This window comes from Lagopus leucura, unplaced genomic scaffold (assembly GCF_019238085.1).
Source record: "Lagopus leucura isolate 7727_CA_CO unplaced genomic scaffold, USGS_WTPT01 Super-Scaffold_100001, whole genome shotgun sequence".
Lineage (NCBI taxonomy): Eukaryota > Metazoa > Chordata > Aves > Galliformes > Phasianidae > Lagopus > Lagopus leucura.
Genome location: NW_024962262.1, coordinates 47024408 through 47043427, shown reverse-complemented (window position 1 = coordinate 47043427; position 19020 = coordinate 47024408). Strand labels below are relative to the sequence as shown.

The 19020-nt window shown below is 44.0% G+C and overlaps 1 protein-coding gene across 2 annotated transcripts in view; it reads left to right on the top strand.

Moving 5' to 3' along the window:
- NPAS2 (neuronal PAS domain protein 2) overlaps positions 1–19020 on the top strand; it is a 97502-nt gene that overhangs the window by 37129 nt on the left and 41353 nt on the right. For both annotated transcript variants that reach the window (XM_042868173.1, XM_042868172.1), the window contains exons 2-3: positions 11741–11794; positions 16230–16378. In XM_042868173.1, the coding sequence (XP_042724107.1) occupies positions 11767–11794; positions 16230–16378 (177 nt within the window). In that variant the 5' untranslated portion in view covers positions 11741–11766. The remainder of the gene's footprint in view (positions 1–11740; positions 11795–16229; positions 16379–19020) is intronic.

Here is a 19020-nt window from a genome sequence, read left to right as displayed (position 1 = left end):
GCTTTTAATTAGTTTTCTGAATTTACTCCAGAGATTAATGGGCAGATAATATTTAATATATGCTTTATTGTTTTCATTTCTTTATTGAGATATCTGAGTTTGTATGCTGTTCCACCTTAGATCTTTTACTCTCTCTGTGTTAGTAATGGTGAAATATTTGTCTGCAATCAGATTAATAAAGAATTCCACCAGCCCACTGCAGCTGAGTGGTGGTGGGTGGTTTGTAATGTAGGACATAGCAAGTTCTATTCTGTCAGGGATTATAAACCATGCTCAGAAAAGGCCATCTGTACTGGTGTCACTTGCTGGTACATTTCAAGATTTCCAGCAGCTGGATAAGTAGGTGTCTTTTCCTGCTCACACACCAGATGAATAGTTTGTGGATTTAGGCATTCCTTTTTTTACTGAGATTTCTTTTGACCTTTTCTCCCAGCTGCCCCCTTTTTCCCTGGTCCTGACCATCAGGTATGGTGCACAGCTTAGCAAAATAAGAGGAAACAGATGTCTCAGGCCTCAGTAGTAAATCATACCTCTGTAGTGTGTCTACCTCGCTGGTTTGGCTGGTACCAGCTGCATTGCAAGACGTGACACACTTCAGAGCATGCTGTTTAAAGAACTTGATCCAGGATAAGCATGTGCAGAGCTCCTCTGGCTCCTTGCAGCAGTGCCATGGAATGTGGAGGTAGGGTAAAGTGGTTGTGGTTGCCAGGAAGGTGCAGGTGGACTCCTCATGGTAGCTGTGCTCTTCACAGTTTCCATGGTGAGGACGGTGAGATGCTGACACAGCTGCCCAAAGGAGCTGTGGGTGCCTCATCCCTGGAGGCACTCAAGACCAGGTTGGATGGGGCCCTGGGCATCCTGATGTACTGAGAGATGTCCTTGCCCATTGCAGGAGGATTGGAGCTAGCTGATCTTCAAAGGCTCCTTCCAGCCTAAATCACTCTATGATTGCAAGATATCTCCTTCCTGCCACATGTCTGGCTTCCGCTGCACTGCTCTTGAAACCTGTCGCTCTCCTCTTCACTCACCATCTCATTGCTGGGAAGAGAAGCTGAGCCTAAGATGCTGAGTTCATCTTATTTCTTGCGTCTTGGGAGAAGATGCATATTCCAAGTGCAGATAAAAGGGAACGAAAACCCTAAGTAAACAACAGCGCATCATTTTTATTTAAAACTGTCCTATGTAAATATAAAGTTCAACATTATGGGTTTGTTGTCCCAGTAGGAGAAGGATTAAAATGCTTATTAATGGGATTTAAAAGCAGGAGTTCAGTTATATTAGCTACAAAAATATAATTATCATAATTAAGATTGCAAAGCACTAATGAAGCTCTTTAATAATTATCCTTTTTCCTCAGAGATTAATTTTGTAAAACCTGATTTGAATTTTACAACACACTGGAGAAACTTTGTTGGTGTAAAGATGGGAACCGCTGGTAGCAGGAGAGGGCTGAGAGCAGCAGCACTTGGTACATTGCTGGGATGTGCTGGCACCAAGGCTTGGCCTGCACTGGGAGAGATTTGTGGTCACAAATGCATTACATGGTGCAAAACGTGTGTGCAGCCTTGGTCTGATGCTGTGTTGAACTCTTGGTAGGCTCACAGACTTGGAGATGAAGCTATGGGACAGAAATGGGAGAGCATCCAGTCACAAAGTCCTTGCAAACAGGCAGACCATGCATCTCTGGACTCCATCTCTCTAGAGCTTAAGAGTGCCCAGCCAGACTCTGAGCTTGATCTTGTCAGAGGTGACCTTAAAACCCCTTAGCTTACAAGATTGACCTGCAAGAGAGACCGCAGGTGGTGGAGGGCAAGAGCCTGTATGGTCACAGGCTTACGAGGTCCCTCCCGAGAGATAAGAGAGGCAGCAAATTCTCAAAATTAAATGACAACAAAGTGTCCGTTTAAAAATATCTCCCCAAAACAGATTTTCATGATTCATCTCCCTAGATGATTAAATATTTAGTGCTGCTGACAGGAATATGATAGTTACTATAGAGCAGAAAATTTAGTGCAGTGTGTGAGTTATAAGCAGATATGTTATCAAGCTGTTAACACAAAAGTGATGGGATTATTGGTGTTGATATCTGTATTTCTTTATTTCGTGCGGGGATTTTTTTTTCCCTGCAGCAGCAGATTTAGGCCACAGCTTTGCATTTTCTCAGGACAGGGAAGCTCTTTCTTGCATGCTCCGTGCAGTAGCAGTTGTGTTTTGTCACAAACCTCCTACCTCCAGCCCCCATCAGTGGCAGAGGACCTGAGTCCCCGTGGTTGTCACCATGCTGGGACACCTGTGAGGATGGGAAGGCCAAGAAAAGCACTCGCTGTCCAGCTTGAGTCTCAGGCTTCATTCCATGGAAACGAGCCCATCAGGAAACCATGGTGCCACCAGGTGCCACCAGGACAGGGAAAAGGCAAGGCCACCAAGAGAGGACAAACTTTTATCTCAGGTCCTGCTCAATGGAAAGAGAGCTGCCATGTGTGTTGAAGTACCGAAGCCTAGGAAAAAATTGGAGTTCTCATCTAGTTTCTGGACTAGTTTCGCTTTGCTACTGAAATCTCCACAGAAACACGTGGCCTCAAATTTCAGCATCTGTAATGTGGAGAGGGCACCATCAAAGCTAGTGTAAATTTTGACAGCGCTGTCCAAAATTCACAAGTCCCTTCTGAAGTAAATTTCTCCACTGTTAGTAAGGTTATATCCGGGCCCAGAGCCTTTGAAAGTCGAGTAACTTAGTTCCTTGGGAGCCATCGCTAAATAGTTAACAAGCAGGCAAAAAGTGGGGGGAATGAGACCAACCTATTTCAGCTTCTGGATATTCTGCTTTACATCATAGTGCAACTGTAGCCTGTTTAATTGGATGGAAAGGATTAGAAGGATCTTGTCAAGGCTATTGCTGCTGGGAAGAAAAAAAAAATAGTGACTTTGACAACAGTTTCAAAAGAAAAGACTGATTTTCTGTTTGTGTTAATGCTTCCCAGTTAGTTTGTGCCAAACAACGCAACAATCCTTGAGATTTCAACAAATAAATCTTCAGAGTGTTATATTCACGTATCTTGCCAGTTTGCCTGTTTTGGCTGAGCGTTTGACCGTCAGATCGTAGGTCAGATGTTAGATTATTCTAACATTTAAATATTTGCAGGAGCAAATAAACTTTAACAGATTTTTACAACTGAGAATACTTTATAACTGAGACCATCTTCCTTCAGGGGAAGGCTTCAGAGCTAATAATCACAAATAATTTGTGCAGCTCCACCTGTACGTTTAGGCCTGAATTTTGCAAAAATATAAGGACGTGGGAGAACTTCTTACAGCAGTATAGAGTTAAGCACATGTTAAAATCTTTGTACATTTGGGGTTTCTGATACTGTGAGGATTAAAGTTTTATGAATACCTAAAACAGATTAAGAACACGAGAAGCAGAGAGAGAAAAATACATTTCTTTTGCTGTTAAGGGCCTTTCTCATGACAGGTCTTTTTCTTCTTCTCTGTTTTTTTTTTTCTTCCTAATTCCATAATAAAGTGAATATTCTTTTAAATTGATGTCTAAAGATGACATGACAGATGCATGACACACAGTGATGCAATGTTAAAATGTGTGCCTCATGTTCTTTTCTCCTTGATGGCAGGTTTATAAAGCAGGAAAAATGTCAGTGTGGAGGAGACAGTGCACAAAGTGTTGGTAGCACAGAAGGCAAAAAAAACCATTAAAATAGATTTCAAGAATATATGTTATGTAGGAACTTATTCAGGGAGCACGAGGATGTTCCTGGTAGTAGCCAGCTCAGTAGATCCAGAACCACAGGACAATTCACGTTGTATGGGACCACAGTTAGTCTCCAGTCCAATCTCCTACTCAAAGCATGGCAGCTGTGGGGTCAGGCTGTGTTGCTCAAAGATATCCTGTCAGGTCCTACCAGCCTCCAAGGATGGGAACAGTGCAGCTTCTCTGGGCAGTCTCCACTACTGCCTGGCTGTCATGGAGAAGTTTCTCCTTTCTTCTTTCAACTGATGCTCATTATTTCTTCCTTTCCCATTCTGCATTGTCATGAGGATCTTGATCCTAGCTTATCAACCCTCTGTGGGTTCTGGTGGGCCTGCTAGGTGCCTCAAAGCCATCCCTTGTCAGCAATGAACCATCCCAGTTCCCCCAGCCTTTCCTCATGGGTAAGTGCATCAGGTCCCATCATTCTGTGGGCCCTCTGATGAATTCCATCCAATCTTTTCTGTGCTGAGGTGTCCAGAACTGGACAGCCCTACCCTAGACACGGTCTAACAAATTCTGAGTCAAGAGGAATAACCTTTTCCCTCAAACAAGTCATGCCCCTGTTCATGCCACCCAGGGCACAAAGTCATACCACCACCTCATGCACAGCTTGCTTCCTACCAGGACTCCCAGGGCTGATCCACAGCAATCCATCTCTAGCCTGTATCAGCACCAAAAGCTCTTCCTTCCCAGATACAGGATATGGCTGTGGTCCCTGCTGAACTTCACAAGGTTCCTGTCAACTCTTTCCACCAGTCTGTTTGGGTTCCCCTGATGGCAGCCCTGCCTTTGAGCTTGAAGCCAATATAAATGACACCCAGTGCTCCCTTCCCATATATAGATCCTGTCATTTATAACAAGCAATCAGGTTGCTCTGGTATGATTTACTCTTGGTAAATCCATGCTGACTGTTCTCTTTCATGCGTCCAGACATGTGGTCTGTGGACTTACTCCATAATTTCCCAGGAACTGAAGTAAGGCTGACTGGCTTCTTGCACCCTGTTGCCTTGTGGTTGATTTTGTGCTGTTGTTGTTAAAGATGGGCCTATCAGCCTTTCTTCTGTAATCAGGGACCTCCCCAAGTCTCCACAGTCTCTCAGAAATGAGAGAGATCAGCCCAGTGAGGACAGCAGTGGCTCTCCCAGTATCTGCAGAGGCCTATCAGGCCCCACCGTTTGTATGGGTCAAGTTGCCTCAAGGTCCCTTGAGTTCCTTGAGCTGACCCTCAGCTGTTGCTGGTCCTTCTGCTCCTCTATGATCCTCCCTCCAACACAGAGTCCTGAGTGACCTTGTGGGGGAAGACTAGGATGAAGGCATCGGTACCTCAGACGTGTATTTCAATATCTAGAGGAGACTGTAAGTAAGAAGGGGACAGACTTCAACAGGTTCTGTTGTGATAGGACAGGAGTAAATGGTTTCTAACTGAAAGAGATTTAGATTGGATATAAGGAAGAACCTTTTTTACAGTAAGGGTGGTGAGGTACTGGAACAAGTTGCCCAGACTGATAGTAGAAGTCCTATCCCTTGGGTCAGGATGGATGGGGCTCTGAGCAATCTGATCGAGCTGTAGGTGCCTCTGCTCACTGCAGGGGTTTGAACTATAAATAACCTTTAAATGTCCCTTCAACTCAAATGATTCTGTGATTCCTTTGCTGTCATTAATCCACCCACCCGTCCAGTTTTTTAGCAGTCCTTCCTTATTCAACCTTCTACTACTGTGATATTGCAGAACAAGCTGTTCTTGTTGCTACTGATGTTCTCTGCAAGTGTCAACTGTAGGTGAGCTTTGGCTTTCCAGACACCATACCTACACACCCAATAAAGTCAATACAGAAAGGCAGTAACTGCAGTGGATGATTTACCATCTCCTGCCACATTGCTCATGCACAGCCTTTGATAAAAATCAGGCTGTGCACCCTAGTTTTCTAAGTCCTATTTTTTCTGAACTTACAGTAGTTACACACTGCCCAATTTTGCACAGTTCTGTAAGAAGGGAGGAATGAATACACATACGCCAAACCAGTAATGATGTGGCCTTTAAGTGCCCCATGCCTCAGTTTCCTTGTTAAAACGCACCAGTCAATTCCATCCCGCCATCCCTGTTTTGCCATATCCCTGCTTCTATACGTGTTCCCCTTCTGTGAAGGGGCTGGTCCTTCTCTCCAGAAGAACAGGCTGTCCCTCGTGAGGGCCATGTGACAAGCCAAGGTCCCACTCTGCAGGAGAGCAGGCTGTGAGCAGACCATTGCAATCACGTCCTGCGTTCATCACACGCAGCAATGTTACCAAACTGACCTACTTTTCCCGTCCGCCCACGGAAGGCTAATCCTGTTCAGCATTGCTGGAAGGGGACGGGCACGCGGAAGAGTGCTCGGAGTTATACAGATGGCAGTCTTTGCTGATTAATGTTACTTTAATTTGTTTGCCTTTCTGTTTGCAGCCGTGTGAGGGGAGAGCAGCATGGGGCTGGACCCAGGGACTCACTTATCCTGCTCGCTGAAGTCTGAGTGGCATTAGCCATTCGGTAACAATCATAATAAGATAATGAGCATGCACATCCTGATCTCCGTCAGGGACGCCAGGCTCTGCACAAACTTTACGCCTTGCTCACAAGCTAGAGATAAAGGATGCCCTGCGCTCACCCTGGCTGCCCTCCCTGCAGCACTGCACTGCTGGCATCATCTGTGCTCCTCCTAGTTCAGGCAGATGCAAATGATGCTGCACCTATGGGGGGCTCACACATCCTGCACCCTGAAATCAAACTGCCACCAGGGCAGCAGGAGAAGCTGCCAAATAGCTCACAGCAATAGGTGAAACACTTCTGATAGACGGAAAAGAATACCTTTTCTCACTAAATAAAGAATAAAATCAGAGTACAGTGTGAGCCCTTACTTCTTCTCATTATAATTTCAAAACCACCCAGTTTTGCTACCTGTGAGCAGTCCCTGCCAACCCCAGTTTGGAAGAGCGGAGCATTAATTTCTGTCATGTTGCATCATTTTCATTGTCTGCATTTGGATTATTTTTTTAATGTTTTTTTTTTTTCTTTAAGCCAGTCACCGTGTAAAGATTCACTGTAAACATATGTGTGAAACGCGGAGAAGCCCATAGTTACACGAGGTCCAATATTTCCTCCAAAAGTTTCCTTCTTTTTGTGTTTGGGTCTTCTTTGGAAACCTATAAACAACCTTTTCTTCAGTGCAAACAGAATGTAGTAAACCACTGACTAAAGGAAGATCAAATTGCACACTGTCAGGCAAAGACAGTCATAGCTCTAAACCCAGACTCATACCTTGCTGCTGGAGCTCTCCTTTGATCGTAAAAACAGTGATTCCCATAACAATTGCAGCATTACATGACCTCTAGTAACTGCCGACTGCCTTTCTCCCGCTGAAAATGGACAGTGCCTTCTCAAATGACAATCTGTATCGTGAGGAACGTGAGTTTTTTTCCTTAAATTCTATTCAGTCTATTCTGTTTGCATTTTCGTACATCACTTTGGATTGGTAGTGGTTCCTGTGCTGTATTTAGCTATGGATTCTGTGTGTTCTTGTAACAGCACAGAGATCTCCATCTGAAAACTAAATTTGGAGGGTTACGTTAAATTTGTCTGTGAATCTCTCGGTTTATTCTGATTTGCACTTATATGAATCCTTCCTGTGTGTATGCACTATAGCTGTCACAATGGGATGTCCGAGTGCTTCATCCATGTCAGAAAAACACAGAACAAGCCATTGTAAATGTTCAGACAATCGTTTGTTGCCTGTGACTCCTCGTTTCTCATTTGAGGTTGGATATTAGGAAACATTTCTTCTCAGAAAGAGTGGTGATGCAGTGGCACAGGCTGCCCAGGGAGGTGGTGCAGTCACCATCTCTGAAGATGTTCAAGAACCACGTGGATGAGGCATGCAGGGACATGGTCAGTGGGCATGGTAGGGGTGGGCTGCTGGTTGAACTTATCTCAGTGGCCTTCCAGCCTTAATGATTCTATGAGGGCTGCCTGTAAGTTCTGGGACTTCTGCTGTCACAGGACAAACTGTGCTCTCTGGTCACCAGCAAAGCCTAGCTGCCCTGTTTTAGGCTCTCCAGCAGGTTCTGGAATAGCCCATAGGTGATGTCTGATGGAGACAAAGCACTTCTTCATCCTGTATAAACCTTTCATTATTCCTATCTTGCGCTCACTGCCATAACGGGCCAGGAAAATGCGAATGGAGAGGTGCATACTGCAATGTTATGGCACACCTTTCCAGTGCTGTGGAGCACAAAGAACCTATTTTTCTTTTTTTTTCATGCAGCAGTAATGCTTGGTGTCTAACAGTATAAATATATATGGGAACTGTTGAGTCATGGCCTGAACCACTGATTGGTCACCTGAGGAAAGGACTGAGTCAGCCATGGGAGCACAGGGGAAGGCAATTCAGCTGTGTGACAAGAAGGGGTGGAACCTGGCTGCATCCCTCCTAGACCCTATTTAAGGGCTGGCTACCACTAGGAAGGGATCTTCTTCTGGAGATTCCTCCTCTGAGGAGATGTTATTGTGAATCTAGATCTTTGGTTACAGATGTGCATTTCTTTCCTGTTTGTCCCACTGAGGGACGTGGTCAGTGGGCATGGTGGGGGTGGGCTGCTCATTGGATTGCATGATCTGAGAGGTCTTTTCCAACCTTAATGATCCTATGATTTGCAGTTCTTTCTTCTTTCTTCCCAGCAAGAGAAAGGAAATACTTCACTTTTCGGCCCATGCTACCTCCTATTAGAGCTCTGCCTTAGTTGAGAAGAAGGGAGTACAGCTGCTATTGCTGAGACGCAGCACTGCTCCCCAGTGTAGACAAGCACCCTCCAAACCCATGCTGTGGAACACCCATGGGACAACCCACTATGCTAGAGAGGAAAAGGGAAGGAAGAGCCCAACCTTCTGCCTAAGCTGCCTGGTGTAGGGCTGGAGGAACACAAGTGCTGTGAGTACCCACCAGGCTTCCCCAGGCGCAGCCTCTGGGGGAGATTTACATCTCTGTCTTCCTCACTATCAACAGAGAGATGTAATTCAGCTGAATTACCCGAAGGTGATTGAAAATTCCTGTTAAATGTCAGGTTGATTTGTAGGAGCTGAGATTAGCCCGCCACGTGGCAATTTACTGAGAAATCAACAGCTGCTTGCTTGTATTTTGAGCGTCAGTCATGTTACCTCGTGAGCAATAGTAGGACAGTAAGGAGGGAAACCAACCTCCCCTACACAGAGGAGCCTAACTCACTGAAAAACATGCTTCTAGAGTACCATGAGGTGTTCCTGATAAGGACTGGAGGAATTTTACAGTGTGAGCTCTGTGTCCACTGGGAAAACGCTGTATCAAAATAAACACATGCAGTCTTTCTTCTGAGGAGTCCCTGCAGAAAGCTGGCACCATCCATGAATTACTCCTTTCCCAAGCAGCAAGTGTCTGTATGAATGAATGGGGGGAGATGTTTGGGCTGTAATTCTCCATCTGATGACAAAGCCAGGGGTGTATGGTTTTGTTTTCTGGATGCCCCATTTCCTCATTAGCTGAAGAAGCACTCATTTTGAAAAACTAACCGGAAAACATACAAAATAAAACATTTCTATACGTGTTGTCATGACTTAGAGCCCTGGTGATGGATTTACAGCTTGTCCAGACTCCTCCTATTATGGGAAACCCTCTGGCAGACCTCAGTGGCTCAGGGGTGGGGAGGGCCATGATTTACTACAAAAGGAACCTGGCTACCAAGCTAGTGTGCAACTAGCAACGAGTTGGCCCTGCGTGTTGGGAGCCAGGTAGCAGTGCCAGATTCTGCTGTACCTATTTTATGGAGAACAGCTTTAATTTCAGACGGTACATGTGTACCTACAAACGTTGTTAGCAACGTTTATGATACTCTGGAGATTTTGCCGTGTGAGCAAACAGAAGTAAAATGGCAATTAGGTATTGTCAATTGTCTAACGGTAGGGACAGCACAGTGGGTCCAGAATTTCATGTTAGTGAGTGAGAAACACTGTTTACTGGAGTCTGGCTGTGAATTGCTGTATGGGCCTAGCCAGGTTCCTGGCAGAGCAGACCAGTCAGACCTGTTGCTTCCTGGTAAGAGTAGGGCCTTCCCTGCAATGTAATTCCTTGACAGTTCATGCAGTCCAGCTACAGGAAAACACTTTCCAGAGGACCGATGTGCCTTGCAGAAGCAGAGGGGCTGAGTAGCACCTATCCCTATGCACCATCTATCGCCACCCAGAGCACTAGTCCCTGTGCTCCTGCTTTCTGCTCGGAATCTGCTGCAAACAAAGGAGCCCCTGGTGCAGCAGAGGAGGATCTTCAGGGATTCACAGAAGGTCCTCTGCTGACGCTGCCCTGTGTCTCATGCCATGTCCTAGATCACAGATTCATAGAATCACAGAATGGCCTGGGTTGAAAAGGACCACAGCGATCATCCAGTTTCAACCCCCTGCTATGTGCAGGGTGGCCATCCACCAGACCAGGCTGCCCAGAGCCACATCCAGCCTGGCCTTGAATGCCTCCAGGGATGGGGCATCCACAGCCTCCTTGGGCAACCTGTTCAGTGCATCACCACTCTCTGAGTGAAAAACTTCTTCCTATGCAATGGAGCCTTGCAAGCAAAGCTCTAGCAATGAAAGGCAGCAGAGTCCTAAATGACAGCCCTTGCTGTACTGCCGATGCCTTCTTTGCTCTCCAATGACATAGCTGGGCATTGCAGATTCAGTAAGTGAACAAATAACAGTAAAAAAAACAAAAACCACTTAGTTTGTCATCGCATTTTTGCGTGAATTATTTGAAAATTCCCTTGTTGGGCTGACAGCTCCATTTTGGCACTTGGTGAATAATCACCCGTAGGATTTGTAGAATGCTGGTAAATAAAATTTAACTGGGACTATAAATTTTCCTGGTCTAAAATATGGATTGTGCTGTGGCTGACTTGCCTGTTTTCAAAGCCAAAGAAATATGTGAAAAAAACAAAACCCTAAAAACTACATCATGCTATTTATTTTCTGTATCACAGAATTCAGCAATTTAAATTTGCCAGCCCCTCAGCCTTCATATTTTCTATTTATGCTGCTCCATCAACACATCGAGCACCAGCTTTACCCTCCAATCAGTGACCTGTAGCTTTAATTTCTCCTTCCTCTTATATCTGATAAAAAATTGCAGGGTTGTTCTGTGTTCTTAGTTAACTGTTGAGTAATGAGCAGGTGGAACAGGACTGCAAAAGCACCACTGACAGAAGGAGGGATTTTATCCACTGTTCTTTCTATTGATAACTTTTCACTCCTGATTTTTAATAAGGCAGTTTGGAAACAGGCGCATTCCTGTATGACTCATAGGTGGAAAATACCATGGACTTAAATAATGCACAGCAATTAACTTCCCTCCTCCCCTCTCCAACTTTACTCATGTCCTACATTTTGAGGAAAAATTAAATAGCAAACTTGCTGATTTTTATGAGTGCTGTCACTGCATGTCATTAAACTGTGCCTTTGGGAAAGATGCTTGGGCCAACCCAGCACTGTGGTGCTGCCCATTCAGTAAATGGGTGCAGTGAGGGACTGGAGGAAGCATTTGAGGGGGATACTGGGAGCACCTCCAAAGCCTCCTCTACTTGCTCTCAGCCTGGAGCTCATTCAGCCTGCAAGCTGACAGAGAGCATCCTCAACACTGAAAATCCCCTGAGAAATGTCTGTTTCTGTACAGCGTTGACGCGTAATGTTGTGCCTGCGAGCCTTGATCCCTGGCTGCAGACCCTACAGCTAGTGTGACGCTGAGGAGTAATGCTGTCTGCAGTGGATGTTTCTTAAAATCATGGACTGTGGCATAAAGCACTGCTGACACATTTATCTGACCTGGATATCATCACTCTGTTATTAGAATGAAATAGCGTGACTCTGAGATTAACCTGAAAGTAGAACTAACAACGTGACGATTCATAATGGTTCTCACATTCCTTCCACAGGAAAAACTGCTTAGACAATCTAATGGATGAAGATGAGAAAGACAGGGCAAAGAGGTGAGCACTTTTCCTTTTTGAACCCTCTTTAACTCTTGGTGAGCTTGATGGTGCTTGTTGCTGCAGAAGCTGCTTTATCCATAATCAACTAATAAAAGAGAAGAGAGGAAAATAAAGCCAAGCTCAATCTGAAAAACTGTCATATCAGAGTGCAAGTCCTGGACACCCTGTAAGAGGAAAATAACTTACCAATTTCCTGTCAAAAAAAACCAAAGGTGTGTTTTTTCACACTAGTGAAAGAGCACAAGGCCTAAAGAACCAACAAAGCAGTCCTGCTGCTGTAGCACATCATCATAGCTCTCAGAATGTAGAAAATACATGACTTTCTTTTTACAAGAAGCATATTGCAAAAGAAAAGGAACTTTAAAAATGTGTTGGTTTTTTTTTTGTAATATGATGGCCACTTACTCAACAATGCCTATCTCACAGTGATGAGAACACCCAGACGTTAGCTTCATAACAGAGAAAGGCCGTTCAAAGTGCTGTGTCAGCCCTAAAGTGACAGAAACATTTATTTCCGTATATTCTTTGCTCCACGATAAGAGTCCCAGCTGATACGTAGGCAGGAAATTGTTGCGAGCACTTTGTGGGCAGGGGAGGGCTGTGCTTCAAGGCAGAAGAGCCGTGCAATAAAACGCTAATAACTGTCCAATCTGGCTGGCATCTGCAGTGTCACAAAGGCTGTTGGAAAGCATTTTATTTATTTATTTTCTGGAAGCATTATCAATACTGCAGCCTGCAATCTAATTGTTTAAGAGGGAGCCTCTGGTTGCATGCATTTTTTTTTTCCCTGGTTCCCCCTAATGAGAGTAATTTCCAGTCCAGGCACAACTAGTTGATCCATTTTCATCTCTTTTGATTCCTTCTCTTCTCCTTCCTTCCCTGCGGCCTTTTCTCCCTGATATAGGTCAGTACACACTGCAGCCACGCTCAGCCGCTCTGCTTTGCTCCCTCCTCCAATGTATGCAAGGCTGCAAGGAGTCACCTGCTTTGCCCTCTGTGGGGTTTGGCTGATAAAACAGGGACACTTTACTGCATGTGGCTGTGCTGAGACATCCACAAAGAACACAGACACCTGCAGACAGGGTGGTCTTGGGGAATGGATGCCTCCTGTCGCATCGCATCACCAAACGTTCTTTCTTTTTAGTGCACGAGGACCTGAAGAGTGTAAGATGCAGGGACCTTGGGTCAAGGAGGTGGAGGGCAGTAGGCAGCCCACATCTAGCTGGTATCACCACTCATCGTGCTTAAGACCTCATTTTTCAGATATTAGCATTGTTGAAACAAAAATGCATTAAATGAACACGCAAAGGACAAAAATAGAATTAGGCGTATCCTCACGATCGGCAATTGTCATCACCATCTGGTGTGATTTTCATGCCGTTTGTTCAGGGAGGAAGTTTTTGATGTGCCCTGGGGCAGGCCTGCTCTAAGGTGGATGAAAGAAAAGAACTTTTAAGATGTAAAGAGGAAATCACTTCTTTGAATTGCAATGTAAGCACTTCTTGGTTTTTAGAAATAAAACTAAATTGGAAATGAAGTCTGGAATTGTGGAGTCATAGAATATTCTGAAGGGATCCACAAAGACCATTGAGTCCAACCCCTGGCTCCACATAGCACCACCCAAAATCCAAACCCTGTGTCTGACAGCGTGGTCCAAATGCTCCTTGGACTCTGGCACTCAGGGCTGTGACTGCTGCCCTGGGCAGCCTGTTGCATGCCCACCACCCTCTGGTGCAGAACCTTTTCCACACCTCCCAGCCTGATCATAAGAAGATTCATAGAAGTCTACAGTTACTGAAGTATACGAGAACCACCAAGACTCATTTAAAAGCTGCGTGGTTTGTTCTGAAGCTTTAAAGAAAGACAAATGTGGGAGAAGCCATTGGCTGAACATTCTGATCTTATGGAGATCAGAAATTGTAATTTCATTTTCAATTTTTTGATGCTAGATTAAGTATACTTACTTTTATAGATATATTAATATCAAATGAAAGGTATTCTTTGTTTTTTCTTAACCCTTTTTCTTGTAGTTTCCTTTAACTAATAGAAAATTATATATATATATATTTAACAATTCAATTGAACTGGAAATTCCAGCCAAAATCAGCTTGGAGTAAACCCTAAGACAACACTTAATAAATTAAGGCTAGCAGTTGCCATTTTCCACTCCAATAAAATGTAAATTTAAGACTCTGAGTTAAAGTATGCGGTACAGCTACCTGCTTCGATGCATATGCAATGTAATCCATTGGACAGCCAAAAGAAATAGGAAATTTAGTGTAAAGTCACATTTCATTGTAGATCAGCATCGTGCAATGGCTGCCGGTCAACAAGTATAGGCCTATTTCTCAGACAATAAGCAGCAAGTATGTGATAATACAAATGGTTATTGAGAACACATCTGAATCGGTGGGTTTGATCTTTCTGAATTTGAGCTGTCCTGTATTGCCTCTAGCTGTATTCACTACAATTCCAGATTTTATTCATACTGCATCTCCTTCCCTTGAGTATGTGTATTTTTTTGGAGTAGCGGGGAGAGAGGAGAACTGGGATGAGCAGTGTGGAATTAAGACTGTTTTGGCTTACTCTAAGTGATATAGCCTAGCAATGAAGTAAACAAGGAGCGGGAGCAATCTTCCAAGGGAAGTGATGAAATCTGCATTATTTAAGGCATTTACAACTGGATTGAACTAAGGCATTTACAACCATATAGGGATAGTTTAGATGACCTAATTGTGGGCTTTTTTTCCTCTTTTTCCCCCTTTTTAAGATTTTACCTTGATTGTCGATTCAAATCTTGGAAGAGTTCTTTCTGTCAAAGGAGTTTTTATGTTTCCTTTGTGAATAAAATGTCAAGTATTAAAAATAGGTGCTTTATATTTCTGTCAAAGCATCTTTATTTTGGCAATGCAACACTTTCCTGGTACTTTATTTTCAGGAAGATCAAGACCCTTTGAGTTTAAAATGAACTGAGGACTGAATTATGAGAAAGTAAAATGTTGATATTCTTTAAGTCCCCTTGAACTGTACAGAAATAGGATAAGGATGGAGATTTTGACATCTTGTTCTGACAGCCTTTTGCACTGCAGTAAGAACAGGCTGGAATCAGTCAGGCAGTATCCACCCAATCTCTCGTGTTCCAAGCTGTAAAATAATCAAACGTTGGCTTCTATCCAGTGCATCTCCAAGTGTGTTTAGGGTTGAGAGCAAGGCAAACAAAAATCACCCAGCCCTCTGTTGGTAGTAACATCCAGAAGCCTCTGCAGTGATTTCTCTGATAAAATGTTTATTGCCGGACTGGTCCTTGGGGGGATGTAAATGCTGGGCTAAATTCTGCTCTCATTTTCACCAGTGTGTGGACAGAACTCCTTACAAGGTACAGCAGAATTAGCTGCGATGAGACGCTCAGAAGGAGAACCGGCCTCTTGGCTTTTCTTTCCTGCCTACATATAACCAGATTTTTAGATCTTTATGTCATTAATGAGGCAAATCTTGCCTGCTTGGTGACCTCTCAGAAGAACAAACACATCTTCTGTATTATGCTTATTTTAACATAGCTGCAGAAGTCTGAGTGATAGTCTTCATATTGAAAGACTGTCATATTTTTGGGGGTCATTCAGAAACCTTTATTTGTGCATGGTTTCATATATGTTTAAAAAATGAATAAAGTACACAATCTGAAAAGATTATCAATAGCTTAATGACAGTGTCATGAAGTTGCCAAAAAATTCCAGATGAAGTCAGGTCCCTTCTTCTGTTGAGCTCTTCAAATACAGCAGTAGAAGTCGGTTTTCTCTGATGAGCCAGCAATGGAAATAGGCAGGACTGACTGAGAGTTGTAGAGTCATCACTTCATATCCAAAGAGTTTGGACCTAAAGTGATTTGCCCAGTGGCACTCGGGCATTATGGGCAAGAAGCTATGACTCTGCTAGCACTTCTGATCCCCACATCCAGGTATATGTCCTGGCCTTGGCCCCCATCCATGCTGAGATGGGATGCACACATCAGCCATCCCTCCTTTTTTGCCCTGGTGACCTTGGAAAGGAGACTGAGCTATGAGCCAGGTGGGAGCCTCTGCTAAGCTCCCTGATGTGAATGACTGGAAGACAACAGCCCCATGGCTCTCTGTAAAGCAAGCTTAGATGTACCCAGAGGACCTGCGTGAAGAGACAGTCTCTGGGTGGACCCCATTCCAGTGCAGTGGCTGAGCTGAAGGACTGGAGTTCCTCTCTCCTCTTAAAACTGCCCAGATGGGTGTGCCCCACAGTATTATCAATCTGTACTCTGCTCTTTTATGAATGATTTGCCAGTGCCAATCTTCACATAATGAGGCCTACTGCATGCTGATTTCCACATGCATGCATTACAAAGAGGAGGTGCGTGATGATTCCTCTTCTTGCTCCTCTCATCTTTTTTTTTCTCCATCTATAGGGCTTCGCGTAACAAGTCTGAAAAGAAGAGACGTGATCAGTTCAATGTTCTCATCAAGGAGCTCAGCTCAATGCTTCCGGGCAACACCCGTAAAATGGACAAAACTACTGTGCTGGAAAAAGTCATTGGCTTTCTGCAGAAACACAATGGTAAGAGTTACTGCAGCTCATCATGCACTTGCCAAGCGCTGTTACAAAATCCTGTTTCCTTCAGTGATTATCAAAATGGCTCAAGGGGTTTAAAAGTGCCAATGTAAGGTACTTTCTTCTACCTCTTGGCTTCTCAAAAGATAATTTACGGTCATTGTGCTGCCCAAATCCATCTCCTCAGTTGTTCTTTAGTTGAGAATGGCTCTCAACCTGTTATGGAAGGTGGTGAATGTCAGGAATGGAGGCAGCTGTGCCTTGCAGCTTATGTGAAGAAAAGGGGTGCTTTGAACAAGAGGAGTTTGGGGACAGAGGGAAGATTCCTCTCCTTGAAACTAGCAATATTCTGAGAAGAACAAAGCACTCACCTCAGTTTCTCTATGGAAAAGTACCAGGAAACAGTGTGATCAGCCCCTTGCTCCTCAGTGGACTCTGTAGGACTCAATTTCCACAGACAGCAGAAAATTCAAATCAGGAAAGGCCCCAGGTTTTTGAAGTCAGTGTCAGCAAATTGCATCCAGAGAAAGCTTTGCTTGGTTTACACAAGCAGAAAGCTATGTCATGTTTGTAGAGCATGCAGTTGTGTGCAATTTTCGCCTTGGAAAGGCGGGAGCTTGTTTTAGGTTGCAAACATGGTGACAGTGAGGTGTCTCAGAAAGGTTCCCTCACTGCAGAAATCCCTGACCCTACTGATCTATCCCCATTGGTCTTGTTTCCAGTCAGTGCATGAGCATACATGGAAGGCTCCCTGATGCGTGCGCATCCTCTAGCAGGAAAAAAGACTTATGAAGTGCTTCTCCTCTATAAATCAGGACTGACATGGAGTCCTCTTGCTCTCCTTCCATGAGGAAGAGGCTGAGAATTTAGCAGGCGACTATAGGGAACGTCCACAAAGTGGAGAGGGCTGTCATGGCTGATGCACTGCACCACCTGGCTCACCTTGTTTGTCAAACATCTCCCTCTCTGGAAGTGCTCTGTGGGAAGTGGAAAAGAGCACAGCAACTCTTCTATCATAGCTCCCAACATAATGGAGTTGCAAATGCCAAACTTATTGAGGAAATAAATATAATGATTCTGTTGTTAAAGTTTCTTTTTTTTTTTTTTTTTTTTTTTTTTTTCCCTAGACAAGGTGCCCATGAGAAAGCATGACTGGGGTGTCTCAAAGTTTGATAATTGTATATATTTATTAGAAAGTAATAGCAGTAACTTTTTTTTTTTTAGCTACCCGAGACAGAGTAAAGCAAAATATGAGTATGCTCAGTTATAAAAGCCAAGCAAAGGGCAATCATACAAGTCTTGAAGAAGTGTAGACAAGTGTGGCTGATAGCCCAAATGATTTACTACAAAAGGGACTTCATTTCTAGAAGAACAAACAACTGGGTAAAAGAAATCCAACAGTCATAAATCCTTCCCCAGAAACTGGGTCAAACTGTGACTGGTTTTGTGCACTCGCTAAAAACAGTAAATGTTATCTATTTTTAAACTAGATTAGTAGTCACACAATATAATACAAAGCATCACCATTTAAAAAATGTTGATTATCTTCAGAGTAGTTTGGATCTGCTTTATTCAATCGCATTTCCCTTTCACTTAGTAGGCTAAACCAAGATTTTAGTTATAACAGAGGCGCAGGTCAATTTCTAGAATTTTTGGTTTCGTAAACAGTCTCTTTCTTTATAATCCACAGAATCTCCCAAATCTCAAGTAATTCTTCTAGCAGTTGATGTTTTGTGTATATCAGCTTTCCCAAGCTGAAAGCGTCCTCTATTTTGAGACCACATAATGCAAATCTGGCTGGGGCTGATCTCTACTTTTCTTTCGTCTGGTTTTCATATCTCCATGTAAGACCATCTCAGCTGCCCATGACAGCCCCAGCAGTGCAGACAGCAAGCTGAACTCACTGTCTCCACTCATAAACCTGGAACAGAACTTTCATTTATTTCTAGGAGACAATATGCACGGGCAACATTATAAATTTACTCTCTTTAATAGCACTGAGCTATTTTCATTTCCCTGGCCAGTTTGCCTATGTGCTTGGAATAAGGAGCATTGGGTATTGCGTGCTCTGTAAGTGTTAATCAATGGGATTAATTAGCAGGTGGTGCTGAAAGGAAAAGGCAGGCTGCACTCAGCATCCCCTCACTACTCACTACGTCAGTACTGAACGACGAAGCCCATTTGGAGAAGCAGAGTGAGCAGTGAACAAAAACAGCACCAGATTCTGTAAATCATAAGATCTACCCCATAACACTGTCTGACAAGTCTGGCAATTCTCAGGCAAAGCTAGCACAAGTCGCTGTTTTTTGGAGCTTACCACAGTGCACCCAGCTAGCCCTGGTACGGTGCCACGTTTCACTGCTACGTCATGATTTGTCACTCTGGTGTGCCTGCACTCCACTCAGGCACCACTCATCCATGGGCTTTGCTGACAGCAGGAGCATCATCATGGGCACCATCCATGTGGACATGGAGGATGCCTATGAGGGCTTGAGTATGGAAGATCCCCTTCAGACAGGATTTGGGAGGAATCCCCAGTGCTCCAACTCTTACATTTCCCAAAGTACAAGTGATGCAGTTCCTATGTATCACTTGCATTTTGGTGAATGGAGGAATTCCTCTGGTGTTTAGGGTTATAGGGCTTTGGG